Source organism: Ascaphus truei, chromosome 20 (assembly GCF_040206685.1).
Source record: "Ascaphus truei isolate aAscTru1 chromosome 20, aAscTru1.hap1, whole genome shotgun sequence".
Lineage (NCBI taxonomy): Eukaryota > Metazoa > Chordata > Amphibia > Anura > Ascaphidae > Ascaphus > Ascaphus truei.
This window is the reverse complement of record NC_134502.1, coordinates 27,901,747-27,929,628: the sequence shown is the minus strand read 5'-3', so window position 1 is coordinate 27,929,628 and position 27,882 is coordinate 27,901,747. Positions and strand designations below refer to the sequence as shown.

Below are 27,882 nucleotides of genomic sequence, written 5' to 3'. Positions count from 1 at the left end.
CATAACTCACTCTGCACCGGGAAACGCCACACTCCCAGCCGGCCCTGCGTGGGGTGTATATCCAGCCCTCTTTCTCCGCCCGGATGACCTCCCCCCCCACCCCCCTGTAATATATTTACCCCGCTCTGTCCGCTAAGGTGGGAAGTGTTTCAATCTTCCACAGCCAGCTCTCGGCAAAGTAACTGCGGGACATGATGTCACTCATCGACATGTACTCGGGGTCTTCCTCGGGACCCCCGAGCAAGCCCTCGTTCCCCATGACGGATACACGATTCACTGAGGGAGGGAAAGAGAGAGAGAGAGAAAGAGGGGGGGGGGGGGAAGAGAGAGAAGGGGGGGAGAACAGAGAAAGGGGGGGGAAAGAGAGATGGGAGAAGAGAGATGGGGGAAGAGAGAGAGAGGGGAGAGATAAGGGGGGGAGATAGATAAGGGGGGGAGAGATAGGGAGGGGATAGAGAGATGGGGAGATAGGGAGGCGGGGGAAATAGGGAGGGAGAGAGAGGGGGATAATATCATGAGATATTATGTATTTTAATCCAGCTGGTGCTTCAGGGGTTAATGTGATTGGAGTTTTAGTTACAAAATACGATATATTTTGTGTTTACGACAGGTCAAGACTTTTCCGAGGTCTGGGATCTTCAAAGAGGACTTAATTTGTGGGGGAGTGGGAAATGTCTGTCATGGAATGCCCAGTAAAAAAGTGACACATGTGGGGTTTAGGGGGGTCGCAAACGCTAACCAGATACTATTTTGTCAGCCTGAAAGTTTGTGAATAATTACGGGTACATTCCAGAGAGAGAGTGACCCACCAGTTATGCCCTCATTGGAGGACTTTATTAAAAATGAGATCATCGTGTGATGTCCTCGCCTCTGCATAGTAAGAGTTACACATCTGTCATCGTGTCACAGAGGGGCATGTTCTGACATCACACACTGTATGTTTAACAGGTACTGGGGTGCAGATATTCATTTGTCGCTCAGATTTAGGGGTAAGACAGTCATGCCGCAGGTGTAAGTATTAGTGAAAGGAGTTTAAATATCGTTTGTAAAAGGTTTTTTTTTTACTTTGTCGTAAAACGGTCAATCTCACAGCTGAACTACGACGGGGGCGGGCTTGTGTATTTCCCATGAGGAAAGCATTTATTTAAGTCTTGGCAAAGATCATTGAAAGATAGATTTCAACAGAGGTGCGTTTGGACCAAACACGCGAGTCTCAATTCTGCACCAGTGACCTCTCTGGGAGAAGACCTATGGCATTTGGGTAATCTAATGTATAGGGTTTTCTGTTTACATTTATCCCTTTAATCTTGAGAAACTGTTCTGCATCTTTTGTAATTGTATGTTCTTGTAATCCTTTTTTCTATAATCTAAGCACACACTGTATATATATTAAAACATTTAATAAGTGATGCTCTGGGCTGTGAATGAACTGTTGCTCGCTCTGGAGAGAGTATTTACGTTTTTGGACACAGTTTGCTACAACGGATTTGTATGTGTTAAAGCGCATAGGTTTTTCTATAATAAACAGGGACCTGGGACCCTGACAAATATGAATTGTATATCTGATCTTTATTTGCATATCTCAGGTGGTGGACGGGTATAGATATGATTGCAATCGAGTAAGGGGTTAATATTAACTCATCAGAGGTACCTGGGACTGGTTAAAGGTGAGTTGGCAAGAGTAGCCATGTGTATTAACCCTGGTTGCATATCTAAGTCACGTGCTCACGTGTGTGCTGTTCATGACAGGTGACATATAGGGACGGATTTAGGAGAGATGTTACTCATTTGTGGGTCCTTTACGGAGGTGAATGGAGTGGGACCACTTGCGAGCGGAGTATTAACCCTTGTGTCTTATGCAGGTCACGTGCTCACAGGTGGGGCTTACATGACAAGGGAAAGAGAGACGGGGAGGGAAAGAGAGAGGGGGTGAGGGAGAGGAAAAGATCATATCCGGAACGCAGTGCTTCCAAATTGAGTGCACGGACCCTCTTTTTGTGTCATTGTGTGCATGTCCGCCTGTGAGGGTGTCCACGTGTGAGCGTGAATGTGTGAGCACGCGAGTCTTGTCAGTGTGTGAACATCCACGTGTGCCATGCCAGTGTTAGCGTGTCCGTCTCTGAACATGGATCCCGCGCTTGGTCCTCACACATAGAGAACTGCTTGATCTTCCTCCTATGACCTCTCACGAACTTCTCTGGCTCGTGGACGAATTTGCAGCACTCCAGGAAGGCAGCCGCGCACTCCCCGGCGTCCAGCACATACCGAACACGTCTTTGGCAGGAATATCCCATGGGATTCTCCTGCATCCCGTCCTCACAGCACCGGCGCAGGCGAGAATCCTGATACTCCTGGGCTGGGGCAGAACATGGAGGAGAGGGGGGGGTGGTAATTACTACCCAGCAATGCCCACGTCCCCCTGGGCAGATACACCCTGATACTCCTGGGATGGGGCAGAACATGGAGGAGAGGGGGGTGTAATTACTACCCAGCACTGTTCCCCCCCCCCCCTGGGGCAGATACATCCTGATACCACTGGGCAGGGGCAGAACATGGAGATGGGGGGGTAATTATTACCCAGCAATGCCCACCTCCACCTGGGAAGATACATCCTGATACCCATAGGCTGGGGCAGAACATGGAGGAGAGGGGGGTGTAATTACTACCCAGCACTGTTCCCCCCCCCTGGGGCAGATACATCCTGATACCACTGGGCAGGGGCAGAACATGGAGATGGGGGGGTAATTACTACCCAGCAATGCCCACCTCCACCAGGGAAGATACATCCTGATACCCCTAGGCTGGGGCAGAACATGGAGGAGAGGGGGGTGTAATTACTACCCAGCACTGTTCCCCCCCCCTGGGGCAGATACATCCTGATACCACTGGGCAGGGGCAGAACATGGAGATGGGGGGGTAATTACTACCCAGCAATGCCCACCTCCACCTGGGAAGATACATCCTGATACCCCTGGGCTGGGGAAGAACATGGAGGAGAGGGGGGTGCAATTACTATCCAGCAATGCCACTTTCCCTGGGGCGGATACATCCCGATACCACTGGGCTGTAAAATACCTTTAGCGGCCTTGGGTCCGGTGATGAGCGCAGCGCGTCGTAGTCTCTGAACTTGAGTACAGCGCGGTTCTGTAGAGACATGTTTGGTGATCACTAAAAAAGTAACCCCATTCCCCCCTTGACCCTGGCCAGCCACGGGTATCCACTCCATCTGCCCCACAAAAGGCTATCTCCGGGCTTATCCTCCACTCGCTGAGCAACCTTGGTCCATCCCAACCCAGCCTCCCCTTCCCGAGCATCCCAACCCAGCATCGGTCCATCCTAACCCAGCCTCCCCTTCCCCGAGCATCCCAACCCAGCATCGGTCCATCCCTTCCCAGCCTCCCCTTCCCGAGCATTCCAACCCAGCCTCCCCTTCCCCGAGCATCCCAACCAAGCATCGGTCCATCCCAACATCTGTCCATCCCAACCCAGCCTCCCCTTCCCCGAGCATCCCAACCCAGCATTGGTCCATCCAAACCCAGCCTCCCCTTCCCCGAGCATCCCAACCCAGCATCGGTCCATCCCAACATCTGTCCATCCAAACCCAGCCTCTCCATCCCCGAGCATCCCAACCCAGCATCGGTCCATCCGAACCCAGCCTCCCCTTCCCCGAGCATCCCAACCCAGCATCGGTCCATCCCAACCCAGCATCTGTCCATCCCAACCCAGCTTCCCCTTCCCTGAGCATCCCAACCCAGCATCGGTCCATCCCTTCCCAGCCTCCCCTTCCCCGAGCATCCCAACCCAGCATCGGTCTATCCCAACCCAGCATCTGTCCATCCCAACCCAGCTTCCCCTTCCCCGAGCATCCCAACCCAGCATCGGTCCATCCCTTCACAGCCTCCCCTTCCCCGAGCATCCCAACCCAGCATCGGCCCATCCTAACCCAGCCTCCATTTCCCCGAGCATCCCAACCCAGCATCTCTCCATCCCAATCCAGCATCGGTCCATCCCAACCCAGCCTCCCCGTCCCCGAGCATCCCAACCCAGTATCGGTCCATCCCAACCCAGCCTCCCCTTCCACGACCATCCCAACCCAGCATCTGTCTATCCCTTCCCAGCCTCCCCTTCCCCGAGCATCCCAACCCAGCATCGGTCCATCCTAACCCAGCCTTCCCTTCCCCAAGCATCCCAACCCAGCATCGCCCCATCCCAACCCAGCATCGGCCCATCCCAACCCAGCCTCTCCTTCCCCGAGCATCCCAACCAAGCATCGGCCCATCCCATCCCAGCATCGGCCCATCCCAACCCAGCCTCCCCTTCCACGACCATCCCAACCAAGCATCTGTCCATCCCTTCCCAGCCTCCCCTTCCCCGGGCATCCCATCCCAGCATCGGTCCATCGTAACCCAGCCTCCCCTTCCCCGAGCATCCCAACCAAGCATCGGCCCATCCCAACCCAGCATCGGCCCATCCCAACCCAGCCTCTCCTTCCCCGAGCATCCCAACCCAGCATCGGCCCATCCCAACCCAGCCTCCCTTTCCCCGAGCATCCCAACCCAGCATCGGTCCATACGAACCAAGCCTCCCCTTCCCCGAGCATCCCAACCCAGCATCGGTCCATCCCAACCCAGCATCGGTCCATCCCAACCCAGCCTCTCCTTCCCCGAGCATCCCAACCCAGCATCGGCCCATCCCAACCCAGCCTCCCTTTCCCCGAGCATCCCAACCCAGCATCGGTCCATCTGAACCCAGCCTCCCCTTCCCCGACCATCCCAACCCAGCATCCCCTTCCCGAGCATCCCAACCCAGCATCGGTCCATCCCAACCCAGCCTTCCCTTCCCCGAGCATCCCAACCCAGCATCGGTCCATCCCTTCCCAGCCTCCCCTTCCCCGAGCATCCCAACCCAGCATCTGTCCATCCCAACCCAGCCTCCCCTTCCCCGACCATCCCAACCCAGCATCGGTCCATCCTAACCCAGCCTCCCCTTCCCCAACCATCCCAACCCAGCATCGGTCCATCCCAACCCGGCCTCCCCTTCCCGAGCATCCCATCCCAGCATCGGCCCATCCTAACCAAGCCTCCCCTTCCCGACCATCCCAACCCAGCATCGGTCCATCCCAACCCAGCCTCCCCTTCCCGAGCATCCCAACCCAGCATCGGCCCATCCTAACCCAGCCTCCCCTTCCCCGAGCATCTCAACCCAGCACCGGTCCATCCCAACCCAGCCTTCCCTTCCCGAGCATCCCAACCCAGCATCGGCCCATCCCAACCCAGCCTCCCCTTCCCCGAGCATCCCAACCCAGCATCGGCCCATCCCAACCCAGCATCGGCCCATCCCAACACAGCCTCCCCTTCCCGAGCATCCCAACCCAGCATCGTCCCATCCCAACCCAGCCTCCAATTCCCCGAGCATCCCAACCCAGCATCGGCCCATCCCAACCCAGCCTCCCCTTCCCCGAGCATCCCATCCCAGCATCGGCCCATCCCAACCCAGCCTCCCCTTCCCCAAGCATCCCAACCCAGCATCGGCCCATCCCAACCCAGCCTCCCCTTCCCCGAGCATCCAGAGTAGATCTGCATGGACACATCTCATAGTCAAGACCATTTTTGAATCAGCTTCTCCCATTGCCTTAGCGAACCAACTTCAAACCACTGGTCTCCTTTTTCACCATCCCTTTCCAGTCTCCTCACACTCACATTCCCCAGTCTCCTCACACTCACATTCCCCAGTCTCCATCCACTCACATTCCCTAGTTTCTGCCTCCTCACACTCACATTCCCCAGTCTCCTCACACTCACATTCCCCAGTCTCCTTCAACTCACATTCCCTAGTTTCTGCCTCCTCACACTCACATCCCCCAGTCTCCTCACACTCACATTCCCCAGTCTCCTCACAATCACATCCCCCAGTCTCCTCACACTCACATTCCCCAGTCTCATCACACTCACATTCCCCAGTCTCCTCACACTCACATCCCCCAGTCTCCTCACACTCACATTCCCCAGTCTCCTCACACTCACATTCCCTAGTCTCTGCCTCTTCACACTCACATTCCCCAGTCTCCTTCCAATCACATTCCCTAGTTTCTGCCTCCTCACACTCACATCCCCAGTCTCCTCACACTCACATCCCCCAGTCTCCTCACACTCACATTCCCCAGTTTCATCACACTCACATTCCCCAGTCTCCTCACACTCACATCCCCCAGTCTCCTCACACTCACATTCCCCAGTTTCATCACACTCACATTCCCCAGTCTCCTCACACTCACATCCCCCAGTTTCCTCACACTCACATTCCCTAGTCTCTGCCTCTTCACACTCACATTCCCCAGTCTCCTCCTCCTCCTCCTCACACTCACATACTCCAGTCTTCTTCTCCTCCTCCTCCTCCTCACACATTCCCCAGTCTCCGCCTCACCCTCACAGTCCCCAGTTTTCTCCTAACACCCTCTCCCCCCCCCCCCCAGGTCTAACCTGAGCGTGTTGGGGTCTTGAGACCCATGTTGGTCTCCACAGAAAGTCCAGCATCTGTAAATACCCCGGCGCTGTCACTGCCCCCTCCAGGGGTACAACCCAGGTCACTCTGCTCCACCTCTCTCCATATCTGAGGAGAGCAATTAGCAGATAATGGATCCCTTGACATGGGCGTATTAACACAAGTTTGTGTCCCTACTGTAACCCGTTATTTGCGCACCTTGGCTTGGGACATCCTATTCTTTTTGTTCAGGACAAAAACCGCTTTGTCGACGGCCACCAGTCCGACCTTTGCCCCCGGATTGCCGGTGACCTTCATGCGCAGGGCTGACCCCGGTGTGGGGTCAATGATTTGTGAACTGGGGTCTTGGGATAATCTGAGCTGCAAGGCGAGAAGACAAAGAGGAGAAGACCTCGTTATATTGTAACATACTGCATGTATTACCCAGAGGCCTTTGCATAAACTACATATCAACCAGCACACATCTACCGAGATAGAGACACAACACACCCAACTACAGTAACCAGATATAAACAAAGACCAATATATACCCACCCAGATAGAGACACAACATACCTACCTATAGTAACCAGATATAAGTGTACCCCAACATATACCCACCCAGATAGAGATACAACACACCCAACTATAATAACCAGATATAAGCGTACCCCAACATATACCCACCCAGATAGAGACACAACATACCCAACTATAACCAGATATAAACGCTGCTGCCAGAATCACTCTACTCTTTCCTAAATCTGTCTCAGCGCCTCCCCTCCTGAAATCCCTCTCCTGGCTTCTTATCAAATCCCGCATCTCACACTCAATTCTTCTCCTCACTTTTAAAGCTTTACCCTCCTCTGCCCCTCCTTACATCTCCCCCTAATATCTCACTATACCCTCCTCTGCCCCTCCTTACATCTCCCCCTAATATCTCACTATACCCTCCTCTGCCCCTCCTTACATCTCACCCTAATATCTCACTATACCCTCCTCTGCCCCTCCTTACATCTCACCCTAATATCTCACTATACCCTCCTCTGCCCAACCTTACATCTCCCCTAATATCTCACTATACCCTCCTCTGCCCCTCCTTACACCTCACCCTAATATCTCACTATACCCTCCTCTGCCCCTCCTTACATCTCCCCTAATATCTCACTATACCCTCCTCTGCCCCTCCTTACATCTCACTCTAATATCTCACTATACCCCCTCTGCCCTCCTTACATCTCACCCTAATATCTCACTATACCCTCCTCTGCCCCTCCTTACATCTCACCCTAATATCTCACTATACCCTCCTTACATCTCACTCTAATATCTCACTATACCCCCTCTGCCCTCCTTACATCTCACCCTAATATCTCACTATACCCTCCTCTGCCCCTCCTTACATCTCCCCCTAATATCTCACTATACCCTCCTCTGCCCCTCCTTACATCTCACCCTAATATCTCACTATACCCTCCTCTGCCCCTCCTTACATCTCCCCCTAATATCTCACTATACCCTCCTCTGCCCCTCCTTACATCTCCCCCTAATATCTCACTATACCCTCCTCTGCCCCTCCTTACATCTCACCCTAATATCTCACTATACCCTCCTCTGCCCCTCCTTACATCTCCCCCTAATATCGCACTATACCCTCCTCTGCCCCTCCTTACATCTCACCCTAATATCTCACTATACCCTCCTCTGCCCCTCCTTACATCTCACTCTAATATCTCACTATACCCCCTCTGCCCTCCTTACATCTCACCCTAATATCTCACTATACCCTCCTCTGCCCCTCCTTACATCTCCCCCTAATATCTCACTATACCCTCCTCTGCCCCTCCTTACATCTCACCCTAATATCTCACTATACCCTCCTCTGCCCCTCCTTACATCTCCCCCTAATATCTCACTATACCCTCCTCTGCCCCTCCTTACATCTCACCCTAATATCTCACTATACCCTCCTCTGCCCCTCCTTACATCTCAGCCCTAGTTTCTCGCTATGCACCATCCCGACTCTTGCGTTCTTCTCAAGGATGTCTTCTCTCTAGCCCTAGAACTATAGTAACCAGGTATAAATGGAGACCAACATATATCCACCTAGATGCCACAAACCTGGTAACCAGTCATTCCCGGCCTCTAAATATCCCATTTCCTCCAATGATGACACCCCATTAATGAGACTTCTCACCGTCCCCATGCAGGAATCCGTCACGTCCACCCAGACAGAGTCGGACACAATCTCACGCCCTGCCATGTAATATGCCACGATGCGGAAGGACGGGATGAAGGTCTCGGTGATAACCAGTGACATGGTGACCAGGGACTGTCCCTGCTGCCGGGCCTGTCTGCCCACATCCAGAATCCTCCCCCTGCTCAGGATCTGAGAGGGAACAGGACACAGAGTCAGGTTCTGATACACACAGGACACAGAGTCAGGTTCTGATACACACAGGACACAGAGTCAGGTTCTGATACACACAGGACACAGAGTCAGGTTCTGATACACACAGGACACAGAGTCAGGTTCTGACACACACAGGACACAGAGTCAGGTTCTGATACACACAGGACACAGGGTCAGGTTCTGATACACACAGGGCACAGAGTCAGGTTCTGATACACACAGGACACAGAGTCAGGTTCTGATACACACAGGGCACAGAGTCAGGTTCTGATACACACAGGACACAGAGTCAGGTTCTGATACACACAGGACACAGAGTCAGGTTCTGATACACACAGGACACAGAGTCAGGTTCTGATACACACAGGGCACAGAGTCAGGTTCTGATACACACAGGACACAGAGTCAGGTTCTGATACACACAGGACACAGAGTCAGGTTCTGACACACACAGGGCACAGAGTCAGGTTCTGATACACACAGGGCACAGAGTCAGGTTCTGATACACACAGGACACGGAGTCGGGTTCTGATACACACAGGACACAGAGTCAGGTTCTGATACACACAGGACACAGAGTCAGGTTCTGATACACACAGGACACAGAGTCAGGTTCTGATACACACAGGACACAGAGTCAGGTTCTGATACACACAGGGCACAGAGTCAGGTTCTGATACACACAGGACACAGAGTCAGGTTCTGATACACACAGGACACAGAGTCAGGTTCTGACACACACAGGACACAGAGTCAGGTTCTGATACACACAGGACACAGAGTCAGGTTCTGACACACACAGGGCACAGAGTCAGGTTCTGACACACACAGGACACAGAGTCAGGTTCTGACACACACAGGACACAGAGTCAGGTTCTGACACACACAGGGCACAGAGTCAGGTTACCAGGTTCTGATATAGAGACACAGAGTTAGGGTGATATATATATATATAGAAGGGAGGTTGGTTCCGGTTTATATGATGTTGGGTCAGGTCCTTGTTACCAGGTAGGTGAAGTGCTGGATCTGGTTCTGGGTGACGGGCTCCTTGTTGCTGATATAAAAGTTCACGTTCAGGTTATCTCCGGGTTTGACTTCGGCCGCGGTGACCCCAATGTGCAAGTAATTCCCCGACGCGCCCTGCGGCCTGTACGCCTGCACCAGGATGTCGGCCGCCGCCTGCCGGTGCTCGGGAACACTTCTGGCCTCTGTCCGCACCTGAAACGGACGAGGGGAACATTTTACGGTTCTGGTTATAATCACGTGTCTCTGGGCCTTCCCCTATTCAGCAGGGCCCCGCTTCTCGGCGATCCGCCGATACGGCGGCACCGAGAAGGGGGCCGCCATCTTGGATCCTCAGTCGCGCATGTGCAGAACGGGCGGGTGCGCCCGGCACGCATGCGCAGACCGTAGTTTGCGCGCGTATGCTGTAGTTTGCGCGCGCAGACCATAGGTCGCGCATGCGCGGAACGGCAAAAAATGCCGATTTGCGCATGCGAAATCACTGAAAATTGCCGGATCTGCTTTCCGGCGATTTTCACTATACGGCGCGCCCCTGGAACGGAAACCGCCGTATACCCGGGGCCCTCCTGTATATCAATTTAAATATATAATATTAGTATATATATGTTTATCTATCCATAAATATATAATATTAGTATATATATATATTTATCTATCCATAAATATATAATATTAGTATATATATATATGTTTATCTATCCATAAATATATAATACTAGCTGAGAGACCCGGCGTTGCCCGGGATGTAATGTTCCCGTTCCTCTCTCTCCTCCCCCCTCTCTCTGTTTGTCCCCCATTCACATCAATCCAGTCCCCCCCCCTCCCTCCCTCCCTCCTTTACAGCTTCATGTAGCGTGTGTGCGTCAGTCACTGTGTGTTTGCTCGCGCGTCAGTGAGTCTGAGGCAGAAACACAAACACACACAGACTGACTGACGCACACACAGTCAGTGTGTGCCTCAGTCAGTGTGTGCGTGCGTCAGTCAGGCTTTGTGTGCGCGTCAGTCAGTGTGTGCGTGCGTGCGGCAGTCAGTCAGTGTGTGCGCGCGGGGCGTCAAAGGCAGGGGGGGGCGTCAAAGGGAGGGGGGGGGCGTCAAAGGGAGGGGGGGGGCGTCAAAGGGAGGGGGGGGGCGTCAAAGGGAGGGGGGGGCGTCAAAGGGAGGGGGGGGGGCGTCAAAGGGAGGGGGGGGGCGTCAAAGGGAGGGGGGGGGCGTCAAAGGGAGGGGGGGGGCGTCAAAGGGAGGGGGGGGGCGTCAAAGGGAGGGGGGGGGCGTCAAAGGGAGGGGGGGGGCGTCAAAGGGAGGGGGGGGCGTCAAAGGGAGGGGGGGGGCGTCAAAGGGAGGGGGGGGGGCGTCAAAGGGAGGGGGGGGGGCGTCAAAGGGAGGGGGGGGGCGTCAAAGGGAGGGGGGGGGCATAAAAGGGAGGGGGGGGGCGTAAAAGGGAGGGGGGGGGCGTAAAAGGGAGGGGGGGGGGCGTAAAAGGGAGGGGGGGGGGCGTCAAAGGGAGGGGGGGGGGCGCCTCAAAGGCATGGATTCCTCCCCCTGCATTTCCTGCAGTGGACAGGAGGGGGGGGGCAGTGGACAGGAGGGGGGGGGCAGTGGACAGGAGGGGGGGGGGCAGTGGACAGGAGGGGGGGCAGTGGACAGGAGGGGGGGGCAGTGGACAGGAGGGGGGGGGCAGTGGACAGGAGGGGGGGGGCAGTGGACAGGAGGGGGGGGGCAGTGGACAGGAGGGGGGGGGCAGTGGACAGGAGGGGGGGGCAGTGGACAGGAGGGAGGGGGCAGTGGACAGGAGGGAGGGGGCAGTGGACAGGAGGGGGGGGCAGTGGACAGGAGGGGGGGGCAGTGGACAGGAGGGGGGGCAGTGGACAGGAGGGGGGGGCAGTGGACAGGAGGGGGGGGGCAGTGGACAGGAGGGGGGGGCAGTGGACAGGAGGGGGGGGGCAGTGGACAGGAGGGGGGGGGCAGTGGACAGGAGGGGGGACAGGAGGGGGGACGCAGTGGACAGGAGGGGGGACGCAGTGGACAGGAGGGGGGGGCAGTGGACAGGAGGGGGGGGCAGTGGACAGGAGGGGGGGGGCAGTGGACAGGAGGGGGGGGGCAGTGGACAGGAGGGGGGACAGGAGGGGGGACGCAGTGGACAGGAGGGGGGACGCAGTGGACAGGAGGGGGGACGCAGTGGACAGGAGGGGGGGGCAGTGGACAGGAGGGGGGGGCAGTGGATAGGAGGGGGGGGCAGTGGACAGTGACACACACACACACACACACACACACACACACACACACACACACACACACCTCAGTTGATGCGCCCTTTCTCAGTTCCGTTTGGCGCCGGAGGTGGGGAGCGACACCTACCTGTACTTCCGGGCGCCGCCACCGTCTGACTCGGCGCCGCGAGGGAGGAAGGGGGTCCGCCATCTTACGCGCCGCGTGGCAGCTGCGGGAAGCGAGGTGATTTGGAGCGGGGAGGGGGGAGAGGTGATTTGGAGCGGGGAGAGGTGATTTGGAGCGGGGAGAGGTGATTTGGAGCGGGGAGAGGTGATTTGGAGCGGGGAGAGGTGATTTGGAGCGGTGAGGGGGGAGAGGTGATGCCGCTGGGGAGGGGGGAGAGGTGATTTGGAGCGGGGGAGAGGTGATGCCGCTGGGGAGGGGGAAGAGGTGATGCCGCTGGGGAGGGGGAAGAGGTGATGCCGCTGGGGAGGGGGAAGAGGTGATGCCGCTGGGGAGGGGGAAGAGGTGATGCCGCTGGGGAGGGGGAAGAGGTGATGCCGCTGGGGAGGGGGAAGAGGTGATGCCGCTGGGGAGGGGGAAAAGGTGATTTGGAGAGGGGAGAGAGGTGTGTGTGTGTGTGTGTGTGTGTGTGTGTGTGTGTTTTATTTATTTTTTTGGACCTTTGGCCCGTCACTCCGCCTCAGGCCAATGAGAGGTGTGGGGGGCGGGCCAAGGGGGTGGTGTGAGTGTGTGAGGCCAATGAGAGGTGTGCGGGGGCGGGCGGGCCAAGGGACCAATGAGATTGCCGCTAGGGACACCGGACATCCAGCAGGCAGGCATGCATGCAGGCAGGCAGGCAGGCAAACATACAGTGCTTTCACTAATATAGTATAAGATTAGTATATATATATGTTTCTCTATCCATAAATATATAATATTAGTATATATATATGTTTCTCTATCCATAAATATATAATATTAGTATATATATATATTTATCTATCCATAAATATATAATATTAGTATATATATATATGTTTATCTATCCATAAATATATAATATTAGTATATATATATATGTTTCTCTATCCATAAATATATAATATTAGTTAGTTCGTTTTCTTTCTTTGTCTTTAACCATGGATGCATTCTGAATATCTGGACTAATATTCTGATTAATTTCTTCAAACAGGTATGTATGTGTCTGAATGCTGTATGCTGACTCCAATCAAATTGAGAGAGAACTGATAATCTAATTAACTATTTGGTGTGTCTGATTTGATTAGGCAAACCCCTCCCTTAAGTGTTAGTCAAATGCATGTGATTAGAGTACTTAAGTCAGTGTAACTTGGCTGTGAGCCATATGGCTGTGTAACATCAAAAGATTCACTTATTAAATGTCATAGCTAAAGTGTCTGCAAGAGTTCATTTTGGAGTTGAAATTGGAGGTGAAGATTGGAGGAAGATCTGGACTCTGCATTACAACTTTGCCGCTGTGAGATATTCACTTTTAACATCTGTGATTATTTGTTCATTTTTATCCTCCATTACCTGGGAAGTCTCTCCTCCCTGTATCTCACTATGCCCTCCCTATCGCTTTTTCTGTTTACCGTCTCCTCACTCCTTGGTGAACGTCTCTGTTCTCGCCAACTTCCCCACTCCCCACTGCACCATTATTTATACACCTCTCTCCCAACAACTTCTTCACCCCTCAATAAAAAGCACCCCCACAAATCCTCTATTCACAGTCTCTATCTACTCCTTCCCACTGCTGGGGATCTCCCATAATCCTGAACCCAGACATACACACCTGATCTCACTCATGCGTCCCTGCCATCTCTTCCCCTGTAAATGGTGTTAACCTTTCATTTAATACTGACCAGCCTTAAATCTCACCCCACAAATCAAGTATCCCAATAGCCTGCACTCATGGCTAGTGTCCCACACTCAGTCACTCCTACCCCCCAGTGTGGCCAAACACTGCCATCTACAGCATTTACTCCCTCACCTGCTGTCTCTGTAAGTTTCCCATTAAACCACTTAGATTGTAAGCTCTTCGGGGCAGGGATTTCCTTTCCCATTGTCTGATTTTTGCTGCACTTATTGTATAATTATAATTCGCTGTACTGTATTCTTTGTGAAGTACACTTTTGGCGCTATATAAATAAAGACATACAATTAGTATATACAGTATATGTTTATCTATCCATAAATATATATAAGGTGTTACTTTGTATACAGCACTGTCAGAGGCTGTCAACTGCACTATATGTTCTGCACACCGTGCTCTGCACACACCTTCACATGCAGCTCTGTGTCTCTGCGCTCTGCACTCACCTTTCCATGCAGCTCTGTGCTCTGCGCACTGCGCTCTGCACTCACCTTCACGGGAAGCGTTTCGGCCCCCAGCGCTGTGTTGATGATGATCTGCGCGGATCCGTCCTGTCCCGTCACTCCGCTTAACCCCTCCACTGTTCTCACAGAGACCCCCGATGCCGGGGACCCGTCATGATTCTGCAGGGTCAGCTAGGGACACAGAGCGGATGTCACCAAGCGGAGCAGACAGCTGCGGTGCAGGGCTCCTTGTGCGCAGTATATAGGGTGCAGGGCTCCTTGTGCGCAGTATATAGGGTGCAGGGGTCCTTGTGCGCAGTATATAGGGTGCAGGGCTCCTTGTGCTCAGTATATATTGGGTGCCTCTTCCCCTCAGTAAATAGGGTGTGCTTCTTCCCCTCAGTAAATAGGGTGTGCTTCTTGCCCTCTGTATATAGGGTGTGCTTCTTGCCCTCTGTATATAGGCTGCAGGTTCCTTACCCTCAATAACTATGGCTGGGCGTCCTTATGCTCAGTATATAGGCTGCAGTCACTGTACACACAGTATATAGGATGTGGGCTCTATACACACAGTATACAGGATGCAGGCTCCTTACCTTCAGTATATAGGGTACGTACAGGCTCCATACTCCCAGTATATAGGATGTTGGGTTTCCTTACTCGCAGTACATATAGTGCGGGCTCATTACACACAGTATATGGGCTGTGGGCTTCTTACCTTCACTATATAGGGTGTGGTCTCCTTACCCTCAGTATATAGGGGGGGAGCTCCTTACCCTGACTATATAAGGTGTAGGGTTCTTACCCTCAGTATATAGGGTGCAGTCTCCTTACCTTCAGTATATAGGGTGTGGTCCCCATACCCTCAGTATATACAGTAGGGTGGGAGCTCCTAACCTTCCATATGTATGGTGCAGGCTCCTTTCCCTCACTATATAGGGTGCCGTGTCCTTAACCCTCAGTATATAGGGGAGGAGCTCCTTACCCTCACTATATAAGGTGTAGGGTCCTTACCCTCACTATACAGGGTGCAGGCTCCTTACCTTCAGTGTGTAGGGCAGCCCCGGCTTGAAGTATCTGGAGGTCTTGGTGAAGAGCAGGCTGAAGGCCGTCTTGACTACCGGGATCCCCATTCTCTCGGCTTCCACGAGGTCACTGCCTGCCGAGGGACCCCCATCCCTGTGAGGTTATGGTCCAGCTCTGTGACCCCCGAGAACCTTTAACCCCGTCCCCACCCTGTAACTGTGCTGCCGCGCAATGATAAGGGGGTGCACGGTAGGAGGTGACACTGGGACCGTTGTTCCCCTCGTATGTTACGTCCCCCCTGACGCAATGTGAGGGGATAGTCCACGGAAGTCGAGGTCGGTGACCTTTGTCCCCTCCGTACCTGCGTTTGTCATGACGGTGACAGTGACGTAGAGAGAGTATCCCAGGAGCAGGCTGGGGTCGGGGAATCGGCTGAGCATCATGTGACGGTTAAGCTTGACGGTCGCACTTCCCTCGGTCACCTGCAGGGGCATTTGCACGTCAGTATACAAACTCACCTAATGTTTCTCTCCCATTAGCATGTCAGTTCTTGGGACCCCTCACTCTATGTTCCCATTAGATTGTCAGTTCTTGGGACCCCTCACTCTATGTTCCCATTAGATTGTCAGTTCTTGGGACCCCTCACTCTATGTTCCCATTAGATTGTCAGTTCTTGGGACCCCTCACTCTATGTTCCCATTAGCATGTCAGTTATTGGGACCCCTCATTCTCTGTTTGCCCCATGAGGTGGTCACCTCTTGGGACTCCTTGCCCCTCATTAAACTGTCATTTCTTGGGACCCCTCACTCTGTCTTCATTAGACTGTCTGCTCTTGGGACCCCCTCGCCCTCTGTTCCCCCCACCATCGTGTCAGCTCCTGGGACCCCCTCGCTCTCTGTTTCCCCCACTGTTGTGTCTGCTCTTGGAACCCCCTCGCCCTCTGTTCCCCCCACAATCGTGTCAGCCCTTGGGACCCCCTCGCTCTCTCTTCCCCCCACCATCGTGTCTGCTCTTGGAACCCCCTCGCTCTCTGTTCCCCCCACCATCGTGTCTGCTCTTGGGACCCCCTCGCTCTCTGTTCCCCCCACCATCGTGTCAGCCCTTGGGACCCCCTAGCTCTCTGTTCCCCCCACCATCGTGTCAGCCCTTGGGACCCCCTCGCCCTCTTATTCTCACGGTTATTTTAGTCAGGGAGTCTGGGAAGCTCCTCTTCTCATTGTTGACCATCACTCCGAACATTGCGTATCCTGACCCGTCTACAGGCTTCCCATGTAGGAATCTGTGGGGGGAGGGGGAACTTTATATGAACAACCTCCTGAAGGACGTTGAAGGGTTTAGGGGTTGAGGTTAGGGATAAAGTGGGGTTGGGGATAAGGTGGGGGTTGTGGATAAGGGGGGGGGGATTTAGGGATAAGGTGGGGGTTTGTGAGAAGGTTGAGGTTGGGGATAAGGTTGGGGATAAGGTTGGGGTTAGTGATAAGGTTGGGGTTAGTGATAAGGTTGTGGTTAGGGATAATGTTGGGGATAATGTTGGGGTTAGGGATAAGGTTGGGGTTAGGGATAAGGTTGGGGTTAGGGATAAGGTTGAGGTTAGGGAGAAGGTTGGGGTTAGGGATAAGGTTGGGGTTAGGGATAAGGTTGAGGTTCGGGATAAGGTTGGGGTTAGGGATAAGGTTGAGGTTAGGGAGAAGGTTGGGGTTAGGGATAAGGTTGAGGTTAGGGATAAGGTTGGGGTTAGGGATAAGGTTGGGGTTAGGGAGAAGGTTGGGGTTAGGGATAAGGTTGGGGTTAGGGATAAGGTTGGGGTTAGGGAGAAGGTTGGGGTTAGGGATAAGGTTTAGGTTAGGGAGAAGGTTGGGGTTAGGGATAAGGTTGGGGATAATGTTGGGGTTAGGGATAAGGTTGGGGTTAGGGATAAGGTTGAGGTTAGGGATAAGGTTGGGGTTAGGGATAAGGTTGAGGTTAGGGATAAGGTTGGGGATAAGGTTGAGGTTAGGGAGAAGGTTGGGGTTAGGGATAAGGTTGGGGTTAGGGATAAGGTTGGGGTTAGGGATAAGGTTGGGGTTAGGGATAAGGTTGAGGTTAGGGAGAAGGTTGGGGTTAGGGATAAGGTTGGGGTTAGGGATAAGGTTGGGGTTAGGGATAAGGTTGGGGTTAGGGATAAGGTTGAGGTTAGGGATAAGGTTGGGGATAAGGTTGAGGTTAGGGAGAAGGTTGGGGTTAGTGATAAGGTTGGGGTTAGGGATAAGGTTGAGGTTAGGGAGAAGGTTGGGGTTAGGGATAAGGTTGGGGTTAGGGATAAGGTTGGGGTTAGGGATAAGGTTGGGGTTAGGGATAAGGTTGGGGTTAGGGAGAAGGTTGGGGATAGGGATAAGGTTGGGGATAGGGATAAGGTTGGGGATAATGTTGGGGTTAGGGATAAGGTTGGGGTTAGGGATAAGGTTGGGGTTAGGAATAAGGTTGGGGTTAGGGATAAGGTTGGGGTTAGGGATAAGGTTGAGGTTAGGGATAAGGTTGGGGTTAGGGATAAGGTTGGGGTTAGGGATAAGGTTGGGGATAATGTTGGGGTTAGGGATAAGGTTGAGGTTAGGGAGAAGGTTGGGGTTCGGGATAAGGTTGAGGTTAGGGATAAGGTTGGGGTTAGGGATAAGGTTGGGGTTAGGGATAAGGTTGGGGTTAGAGATAAGGTTGAGGTTAGGGATAAGGTTGGGGTTAGAGATAAGGTTGGGGTTTGGGATAAGGTTGGGGTTAGGGATAAGGTTGAGGTTAGGGAGAAGGTTGGGGTTAGGGATAAGGTTGAGGTTAGGGATAAGGTTGGGGTTAGGGATAAGGTTGGGGTTAGGGATAAGGTTGGGGTTAGAGATAAGGTTGAGGTTAGGGATAAGGTTGGGGTTAGGGATAAGGTTGGGGTTAGGGATAAGGTTGGGGTTAGGGAGAAGGTTGGGGTTAGGGATAAGGTTGGGGTTAGGGATAAGGTTGGGGTTAGGGAGAAGGTTGGGGTTAGGGATAAGGTTGGGGTTAGGGATAAGGTTGAGGTTAGGGATAAGGTTGGGGTTAGGGATAAGGTTGGGGTTAGGGATAAGGTTGGGGTTAGAGATAAGGTTGAGGTTAGGGATAAGGTTGGGGTTAGGGATAAGGTTGGGGTTAGGGATAAGGTTGGGGTTTGGGATAAGGTTGGGGTTAGAGATAAGGTTGGGGTTTGGGATAAGGTTGGGGTTAGGGATAAGGTTGAGGTTAGGGAGAAGGTTGGGGTTAGGGATAAGGTTGAGGTTAGGGATAAGGTTGGGGTTAGGGATAAGGTTGGGGTTAGGGATAAGGTTGGGGTTAGAGATAAGGTTGAGGTTAGGGATAAGGTTGGGGTTAGGGATAAGGTTGGGGTTAGGGAGAAGGTTGGGGTTAGGGATAAGGTTGGGGTTAGGGAGAAGGTTGGGGTTAGGGATAAGGTTGGGGTTAGAGATAAGGTTGAGGTTAGGGATAAGGTTGGGGTTAGGGATAAGGTTGGGGTTAGGGATAAGGTTGGGGTTAGGGATAAGGTTGGGGTTAGAGATAAGGTTGGGGTTTGGGATAAGGTTGGGGTTAGGGATAAGGTTGAGGTTAGGGAGAAGGTTGGGGTTAGGGATAAGGTTGAGGTTAGGGATAAGGTTGGGGTTAGGGATAAGGTTGGGGTTAGGGATAAGGTTGGGGTTAGGGAGAAGGTTGGGGTTAGGGATAAGGTTGGGGTTAGGGATAAGGTTGGGGTTAGGGATAAGGTTGGGGTTAGGGAGAAGGTTGGGGTTAGGGATAAGGTTGGGGTTAGGGAGAAGGTTGGGGTTAGGGATAAGGTTGGGGTTAGGGATAAGGTTGAGGTTAGGGATAAGGTTGGGGTTAGAGATAAGGTTGAGGTTAGGGATAAGGTTGGGGTTAGGGATAAGGTTGGGGTTAGGGATAAGGTTGAGGTTAGGGATAAGGTTGGGGATAAGGTTGGGGTTTGGGAGAAGGTTGGGGATAGGGATAAGGTTGGGGATAATGTTGGGGTTAGGGATAAGGTTGGGGTTAGGGAGAAGGTTGGGGATAGGGATAAGGTTGGGGATAATGTTGGGGTTAGGGATAAGGTTGGGGATAGGGATAAGGTTGGGGTTAGGGATAAGGTTGGGGTTAGGAATAAAGTTGGGGTTAGGGATAAGGTTGAGGTTAGGGATAAGGTTGGGGTTAGGGATAAGGTTGGGGTTAGGGATAAGGTTGGGGTTAGGGATAAGGTTGGGGTTAGGGATAAGGTTGAGGTTAGGGATAAGGTTGGGGATAAGGTTGGGGTTTGGGAGAAGGTTGGGGATAGGGATAAGGTTGGGGATAATGTTGGGGTTAGGGATAAGGTTGGGGTTAGGGAGAAGGTTGGGGATAGGGATAAGGTTGGGGATAATGTTGGGGTTAGGGATAAGGTTGGGGTTAGGGATAAGGTTGGGGTTAGGGATAAGGTTGGGGTTAGGAATAAGGTTGGGGTTAGGAATAAGGTTGGGGTTAGGGATAAGGTTGAGGTTAGGGATAAGGTTGGGGTTTGGGATAAGGTTGGGGTTAGGGATAAGGTTGGGGTTAGGGATAAGGTTGGGGTTAGGAATAAGGTTGGGGTTGGGGATAATGTTGGGGTTAGGGATAAGGTTGGGGTTAGGGATAAGGTTGGGGTTAGGGATAAGGTTGGGGTTAGGGATAAGGTTGGGGTTAGGAATAAGGTTGGGGTTAGGAATTTAGGTTAGGAACATTGCGTATCCTGACCCGTCTACGGGCTTCCCATGTAGGAATCTGTGGGGGGAGGGGGAACTTTATATGAACAACCTCCTGAAGGACGGTGAAGGGTTTAGGGGTTGAGGTTAGGGATAAAGTGGGGTTGGGGATAAGGTTGGGGTTGTGGATAAGGGGGGGGGGTTAGGGATAAGGTTGGGGTTAGGGATAAGGTGGGGGTTTGGGAGAAGGTTGAGGTTGGGGATAAGGTTGGGGATAAGGTTGGGGTTAGTGATAAGGTTGGGGTTAGTGATAAGGTTGGGGTTAGTGATAAGGTTGTGGTTAGGGATAAGGTTGGGGTTAGGGATAAGGTTGGGGTTAGGGATAATGTTGGGGTTAGGGATAAGGTTGGGGTTAGGGATAAGGTTGGGGTTAGGGAGAAGGTTGGGGTTAGGGAGAAGGTTGGGGATAATGTTGGGGTTAGGGATAATGTTGGGGTTAGTGATAAGGTTGTGGTTAGGGAGAAGGTTGGGGTTAGGGATAAGGTTGGGGTTAGGGATAAGGTTGGGGTTAGGGATAAGGTTGGGGTTAGGGATAAGGTTGGGGTTAGGGATAAGGTTGGGGTTAGGAATAAGGTTGGGGTTAGGGATAAGGTTGAGGTTAGGGAGAAGGTTGGGGTTAGGGATAAGGTTGGGGTTAGGGATAAGGTTGGGGTTTGGGATAAGGTTGGGGTTAGGGATAAGGTTGGGGTTAGGGATAAGGTTGGGGTTAGGAATAAGGTTGGGGTTGGGGATAATGTTGGGGTTAGGAATTTAGGTTAGGAACATTGCATATCCTGACCCGTCTACGGGCTTCCCATGTAGGAATCTGTGGGGGGAGGGGGAACTTTATATGAACAACCTCCTGAAGGACGGTGAAGGGTTTAGGGGTTGAGGTTAGGGATAAAGTGGGGTTGGGGATAAGGTTGGGGTTGTGGATAAGGGGGGGGGGGGTTAGGGATAAGGTTGGGGTTAGGGATAAGGTGGGGGTTTGGGAGAAGGTTGAGGTTGGGGATAAGGTTGGGGATAAGGTTGGGGTTAGTGATAAGGTTGGGGTTAGTGATAAGGTTGGGGTTAGGGATAAGGTTGTGGTTAGGGATAAGGTTGGGGTTAGGGATAAGGTTGGGGTTAGTGATAATGTTGGGGTTAGGGATAATGTTGGGGTTAGGGATAAGTTTGGGGTTAGGGATAAGGTTGGGGTTAGGGATAAGGTTGGGGTTAGGGATAAGGTTGGGGTTAGGGATAAGGTTGAGGTTAGGGAGAAGGTTGGGGTTAGGGAGAAGGTTGGGGATAATGTTGGGGTTAGGGATAATGTTGGGGTTAGTGATAAGGTTGTGGTTAGGGATAATGTTGGGGTTAGGGAGAAGGTTGGGGTTAGTGATAAGGTTGAGGTTAGGGAGAAGGTTGGGGTTAGGGATAAGGTTGGGGTTAGGGATAAGGTTGGGGTTAGGGATAAGGTTGGGGTTAGGGATAAGGTTGGGGTTAGGGATAAGGTTGGGGTTAGGGAGAAGGTTGGGGTTAGGGATAAGGTTGGGGTTAGGGATAAGGTTGGGGATAATGTTGGGGTTAGGGATAATGTTGGGGTTAGGGATAAGGTTGAGGTTAGGGATAAGGTTGGGGTTAGGGATAAGGTTGAGGTTAGGGATAAGGTTGGGGTTAGGGATAAGGTTGGGGTTAGGGATAAGGTTGAGGTTAGGGAGAAGGTTGGGGTTAGGGATAAGGTTGAGGTTAGGGATAAGGTTGGGGATAAGGTTGGGGTTAGGGATAAGGTTGAGGTTAGGGATAAGGTTGGGGTTAGGGATAAGGTTGGGGTTAGGGATAAGGTTGGGGTTAGGGATAAGGTTGAGGTTAGGGAGAAGGTTGGGGTTAGGGATAAGGTTGAGGTTAGGGAGAAGGTTGGGGTTAGGGATAAGGTTGGGGTTAGGGATAAGGTTGGGGATAGGGATAAGGTTGGGGATAAGGTTGGGGTTAGGGATAAGGTTGGGGTTAGGGATAAGGTTGGGGTTAGGGATAAGGTTGAGGTTAGGGATAAGGTTGGGGTTAGGGATAAGGTTGGGGTTAGGGATAAGGTTGAGGTTAGGGATAAGGTTGGGGTTTGGGATAAGGTTGGGGTTAGGGATAAGGTTGAGGTTAGGGATAAGGTTGGGGATAATGTTGGGGTTAGGGATAATGTTGGGGTTAGGGATAAGGTTGGGGTTAAGGATAAGGTTGGGGTTAGGGATAAGGTTGAGGTTAGGGATAAGGTTGAGGTTAGGGAGAAGGTTGGGGTTAGGGATAAGGTTGGGGTTAAGGATAAGGTTGGGGTTAGGGATAAGGTTGAGGTTAGGGATAAGGTTGGGGTTAGGGATAAGGTTGGGGTTAGGGAGAAGGTTGGGGTTAGGGATAAGGTTGAGGTTAGGGATAAGGTTGGGGATAAGGTTGGGGTTAGGGAGAAGGTTGGGGATAGGGATAAGGTTGGGGATAATGTTGGGGTTAGGGATAAGGTTGGGGTTAGGGATAAGGTTGGGGATAGGGATAAGGTTGGGGATAAGGTTGGGGTTAGGGATAAGGTTGGGGTTAGGGATAAGGTTGGGGTTAGGGATAAGGTTGGGGATAATGTTGGGGTTAGGGATAAGGTTGGGGTTAGGGATAAGGTTGGGGTTAGGGATAAGGTTGAGGTTAGGGATAAGGTTGGGGTTAGGGATAAGGTTGGGGTTAGGGATAAGGTTGAGGTTAGGGATAAGGTTGGGGTTTGGGATAAGGTTGGGGTTAGGGATAAGGTTGAGGTTAGGGATAAGGTTGGGGATAATGTTGGGGTTAGGGATAATGTTGGGGTTAGGGATAAGGTTGGGGTTAAGGATAAGGTTGGGGTTAGGGATAAGGTTGAGGTTAGGGATAAGGTTGAGGTTAGGGAGAAGGTTGGGGTTAGGGATAAGGTTGGGGTTAAGGATAAGGTTGGGGTTAGGGATAAGGTTGAGGTTAGGGATAAGGTTGGGGTTAGGGATAAGGTTGGGGTTAGGGAGAAGGTTGGGGTTAGGGATAAGGTTGAGGTTAGGGATAAGGTTGGGGATAAGGTTGGGGTTAGGGAGAAGGTTGGGGATAGGGATAAGGTTGGGGATAATGTTGGGGTTAGGGATAAGGTTGGGGTTAGGGATAAGGTTGAGGTTAGGGATAAGGTAGGGGTTAGGGATAAGGTTGGGGTTAGGGAGAAGGTTGGGGTTAGGGAGAAGGTTGGGGATAATGTTGGGGTTAGGGATAAGGTTGGGGTTAGGGATAAGGTTGAGGTTAGGGATAAGGTTGGGGATAGGGATAAGGTTGGGGATAAGGTTGGGGTTAGGGATAAGGTTGGGGATAGGGATAAGGTTGGGGATAAGGTTGGGGTTAGGGATAAGGTTGGGGTTAGGGATAAGGTTGAGGTTAGGGATAAGGTTGGGGATAGGGATAAGGTTGGGGATAAGGTTGGGGTTAGGGATAAGGTTGGGGTTAGGGATAAGGTTGGGGTTAGGGATAAGGTTGAGGTTAGGGAGAAGGTTGGGGTTAGGGAGAAGGTTGGGGATAATGTTGGGGTTAGGGATAATGTTGGGGTTAGTGATAAGGTTGTGGTTAGGGAGAAGGTTGGGGTTAGGGATAAGGTTGGGGTTAGGGATAAGGTTGGGGTTAGGGATAAGGTTGGGGTTAGGGAGAAGGTTGGGGTTAGGGATAAGGTTGAGGTTAGGGATAAGGTTGAGGTTAGGGATAAGGTTGGGGTTAGGAATAAGGTTGGGGTTAGGGATAAGGTTGGGGTTAGGGATAAGGTTGAGGTTAGGGATAAGGTTGGGGTTAGGGATAAGGTTGGGGATAAGGTTGGGGTTAGGGAGAAGGTTAGGATTAGGGATAAGGTTGAGGTTAGGGATAAGGTTGGGGATAAGGTTGGGGTTAGGGATAAGGTTGGGGTTAGGGATAAGGTTGGGGTTAGGGATAAGGTTGGGGTTAGGGATAAGGTTGAGGTTAGGGATAAGGTTGGGGTTTGGGATAAGGTTGGGGTTAGGGATAAGGTTGAGGTTAGGGATAAGGTTGGGGATAATGTTGGGGTTAGGGATAATGTTGGGGTTAGGGATAAGGTTGGGGTTAAGGATAAGGTTGGGGTTAGGGATAAGGTTGAGGTTAGGGATAAGGTTGAGGTTAGGGAGAAGGTTGGGGTTAGGGATAAGGTTGGGGTTAAGGATAAGGTTGGGGTTAGGGATAAGGTTGAGGTTAGGGATAAGGTTGGGGTTAGGGATAAGGTTGGGGTTAGGGAGAAGGTTGGGGTTAGGGATAAGGTTGAGGTTAGGGATAAGGTTGGGGATAAGGTTGGGGTTAGGGAGAAGGTTGGGGATAGGGATAAGGTTGGGGATAATGTTGGGGTTAGGGATAAGGTTGGGGTTAGGGATAAGGTTGAGGTTAGGGATAAGGTAGGGGTTAGGGATAAGGTTGGGGTTAGGGAGAAGGTTGGGGTTAGGGAGAAGGTTGGGGATAATGTTGGGGTTAGGGATAAGGTTGGGGTTAGGGATAAGGTTGAGGTTAGGGATAAGGTTGGGGATAGGGATAAGGTTGGGGATAAGGTTGGGGTTAGGGATAAGGTTGGGGTTAGGGATAAGGTTGAGGTTAGGGATAAGGTTGAGGTTAGGGATAAGGTTGAGGTTAGGGAGAAGGTTGGGGTTAGGGATAATGTTGGGGTTAGTGATAAGGTTGTGGTTAGGGAGAAGGTTGGGGTTAGGGATAAGGTTGGGGTTAGGGATAAGGTTGGGGTTAGGGATAAGGTTGGGGATAAGGTTGGGGTTAGGGATAAGGTTGGGGTTAGGGATAAGGTTGAGGTTAGGGATAAGGTTGGGGTTAGGGAGAAGGTTGGGGTTAGGGATAAGGTTGGGGTTAGGGATAAGGTTGGGGATAAGGTTGGGGTTAGGGATAAGGTTGGGGTTAGGGATAAGGTTGAGGTTAGGGATAAGGTTGGGGTTAGGGATAAGGTTGGGGTTAGGGATAAGGTTGGGGTTAGGGATAAGGTTGGGGTTAGGGATAAGGTTGGGGTTAGGAATAAGGTTGGGGTTAGGGATAAGGTTGGGGTTAGGGATAAGGTTGGGGTTAGGGATAAGGTTGGGGTTAGGGATAAGGTTGGGGTTAGGGAGAAGGTTGGGGTTAGGGATAATGTTGGGGTTAGTGATAAGGTTGTGGTTAGGGAGAAGGTTGGGGTTAGGGATAAGGTTGGGGTTAGGGATAAGGTTGGGGTTAGGGATAAGGTTGGGGTTAGGGAGAAGGTTGGGGTTAGGGATAAGGTTGAGGTTAGGGATAAGGTTGAGGTTAGGGATAAGGTTGGGGTTAGGAATAAGGTTGGGGTTAGGGATAAGGTTGGGGTTAGGGATAAGGTTGAGGTTAGGGATAAGGTTGGGGTTAGGGATAAGGTTGGGGATAAGGTTGGGGTTAGGGAGAAGGTTAGGATTAGGGATAAGGTTGAGGTTAGGGATAAGGTTGGGGATAAGGTTGGGGTTAGGGATAAGGTTGGGGTTAGGGATAAGGTTGGGGTTAGGGATAAGGTTGGGGTTAGGGATAAGGTTGGGGTTAGGGATAAGGTTGGGGATAATGTTGGGGTTAGGGATAATGTTGGGGTTAGGGATAAGGTTGGGGTTAGGGATAAGGTTGGGGTTAGGGATAAGGTTGAGGTTAGGGAGAAGGTTGGGGTTGGGGATAAGGTTGGGGTTAGGGATAAGGTTGGGGATAATGTTGGGGTTAGGGATAAGTTTGAGGTTAGGGATAAGGTTGGGGTTAGGGATAAGGTTGGGGTTAGGGAGAAGGTTGGGGTTAGGGATAAGGTTGGGGTTAGGGATAAGGTTGAGGTTAGGGAGAAGGTTGGGGTTGGGGATAAGGTTGAGGTTAGGGATAAGGTTGGGGTTAGGGATAAGGTTGGGGATAATGTTGGGGTTAGGGATAAGTTTGAGGTTAGGGAGAAGGTTGGGGTTAGGGATAAGGTTGGGGTTAGGGAGAAGGTTGGGGTTAGGGATAAGGTTGGGGTTAGGGATAAGGTTGGGGTTAGGGATAAGGTTGAGGTTAGGGATAAGGTTGGGGTTAGGGATAAGGTTGAGGTTAGGGATAAGGTTGGGGTTAGGGATAAGGTTGGGGATAAGGTTGAGGTTAGGGATAAGGTTGAGGTTAGGGAGAAGGTTGGGGTTAGGGATAAGGTTGGGGTTAGGGATAAGGTTGGGGTTAGGGATAAGGTTGAGGTTAGGGATAAGGTTGGGGTTAGGGATAAGGTTGAGGTTAGGGATAAGGTTGAGGTTAGGGATAAGGTTGGGGTTAGGGATAAGGTTGGGGATAAGGTTGGGGTTAGGGATAAGGTTGAGGTTAGGGAGAAGGTTGGGGTTAGGGATAAGGTTGGGGATAAGGTTGAGGTTAGGGATAAGGTTGGGGTTAGGGATAAGGTTGGGGATAAGGTTGGGGTTAGGGATAAGGTTGGGGTTAGGGAGAAGGTTGGGGTTAGGGATAAGGTTGGGGTTAGGGATAAGGTTGGGGTTAGGGATAAGGTTGAGGTTAGGGATAAGGTTGGGGTTAGGGATAAGGTTGGGGTTAGGGATAAGGTTGGGGTTAGGGATAAGGTTGGGGTTAGGGATAAGGTTGGGGTTAGGAATAAGGTTGAGGTTAGGGATAAGGTTGGGGTTAGGGAGAAGGTTGGGGTTAGGGAGAAGGTTGGGGTTAGGGATAAGGTTGGGGTTAGGGATAAGGTTGGAGTTAGGGATAAGGTTGGGGTTAGGGATAAGGTTGGGGTTAGGGATAAGGTTGGGGTTAGGGAGAAGGTTAGGATTAGGGATAAGGTTGGGGTTAGGGATAAGGTTGGGGTTAGGGATAAGGTTGAGGTTAGGGATAAGGTTGGGGTTAGGGATAAGGTTGGGGTTAGGGATAAGGTTGGGGTTAGGGATAAGGTTGGGGTTAGGGATAAGGTTGGGGTTCGGGATAAGGTTGGGGATAGGGATAAGGTTGGGGTTAGGGATAAGGTTGGGGATAAGGTTGGGGTTAGGGATAAGGTTGGGGTTAGGGATAAGGTTGGGGTTAGGGATAAGGTTGGGGTTAGGGATAAGGTTGGGGTTAGGGATAAGGTTGGGGTTGGGGAGAAGGTTGGGGTTAGGGATAAGGTTGAGGTTAGGGATAAGGTTGGGGTTAGGGATAAGGTTGGGGTTAGGGATAAGGTTGAGGTTAGGGATAAGGTTGGGGTTAGGGATAAGGTTGGGGATAAGGTTGGGGTTAGGGATAAGGTTGGGGTTAGGGATAAGGTTGAGGTTAGGGATAAGGTTGGGGTTAGGGATAAGGTTGGGGTTAGGAATAAGGTTGGGGTTAGGGATAAGGTTGGGGTTAGGGATAATGTTGGGGTTAGGGATAAGGTTGGGGTTAGGGATAAGGTTGGGGTTAGGGATAAGGTTGAGGTTAGGGATAAGGTTGAGGTTAGGGAGAAGGTTGGGGTTAGGGATAAGGTTGGGGTTAGGGATAAGGTTGAGGTTAGGGATAAGGTTGGGGATAAGGTTGGGGTTAGGGATAAGGTTGGGGTTAGGGATAAGGTTGGGGTTAGGGATAAGGTTGGGGTTAGGGATAAGGTTGGGGTTAGGGAGAAGGTTGGGGTTAGGGATAAGGTTGGGGTTAGGGATAAGGTTGGGGTTAGGGATAAGGTTGGGGTTAGGGATAAGGTTG

The 27,882-nt window shown here is 52.0% G+C and overlaps 1 protein-coding gene across 1 annotated transcript in view; it reads right to left on the bottom strand.

Moving 5' to 3' along the window:
• Nucleotides 1–27,882, bottom strand: part of LOC142471056 (complement C3-like) — a 107,701-nt gene that overhangs the window by 46,475 nt on the left and 33,344 nt on the right. Inside the window, exons 9-19 of the mRNA XM_075577855.1 lie at nucleotides 16,664–16,766; nucleotides 15,849–15,969; nucleotides 15,505–15,620; nucleotides 14,510–14,653; nucleotides 9,899–10,111; nucleotides 8,678–8,869; nucleotides 6,700–6,861; nucleotides 6,480–6,609; nucleotides 3,076–3,144; nucleotides 2,150–2,356; nucleotides 120–276 (exon numbers count right to left, since the gene is read on the bottom strand). Of these exons, the coding sequence (XP_075433970.1) occupies nucleotides 120–276; nucleotides 2,150–2,356; nucleotides 3,076–3,144; nucleotides 6,480–6,609; nucleotides 6,700–6,861; nucleotides 8,678–8,869; nucleotides 9,899–10,111; nucleotides 14,510–14,653; nucleotides 15,505–15,620; nucleotides 15,849–15,969; nucleotides 16,664–16,766 (1,614 nt within the window). The remainder of the gene's footprint in view (nucleotides 1–119; nucleotides 277–2,149; nucleotides 2,357–3,075; nucleotides 3,145–6,479; nucleotides 6,610–6,699; nucleotides 6,862–8,677; nucleotides 8,870–9,898; nucleotides 10,112–14,509; nucleotides 14,654–15,504; nucleotides 15,621–15,848; nucleotides 15,970–16,663; nucleotides 16,767–27,882) is intronic.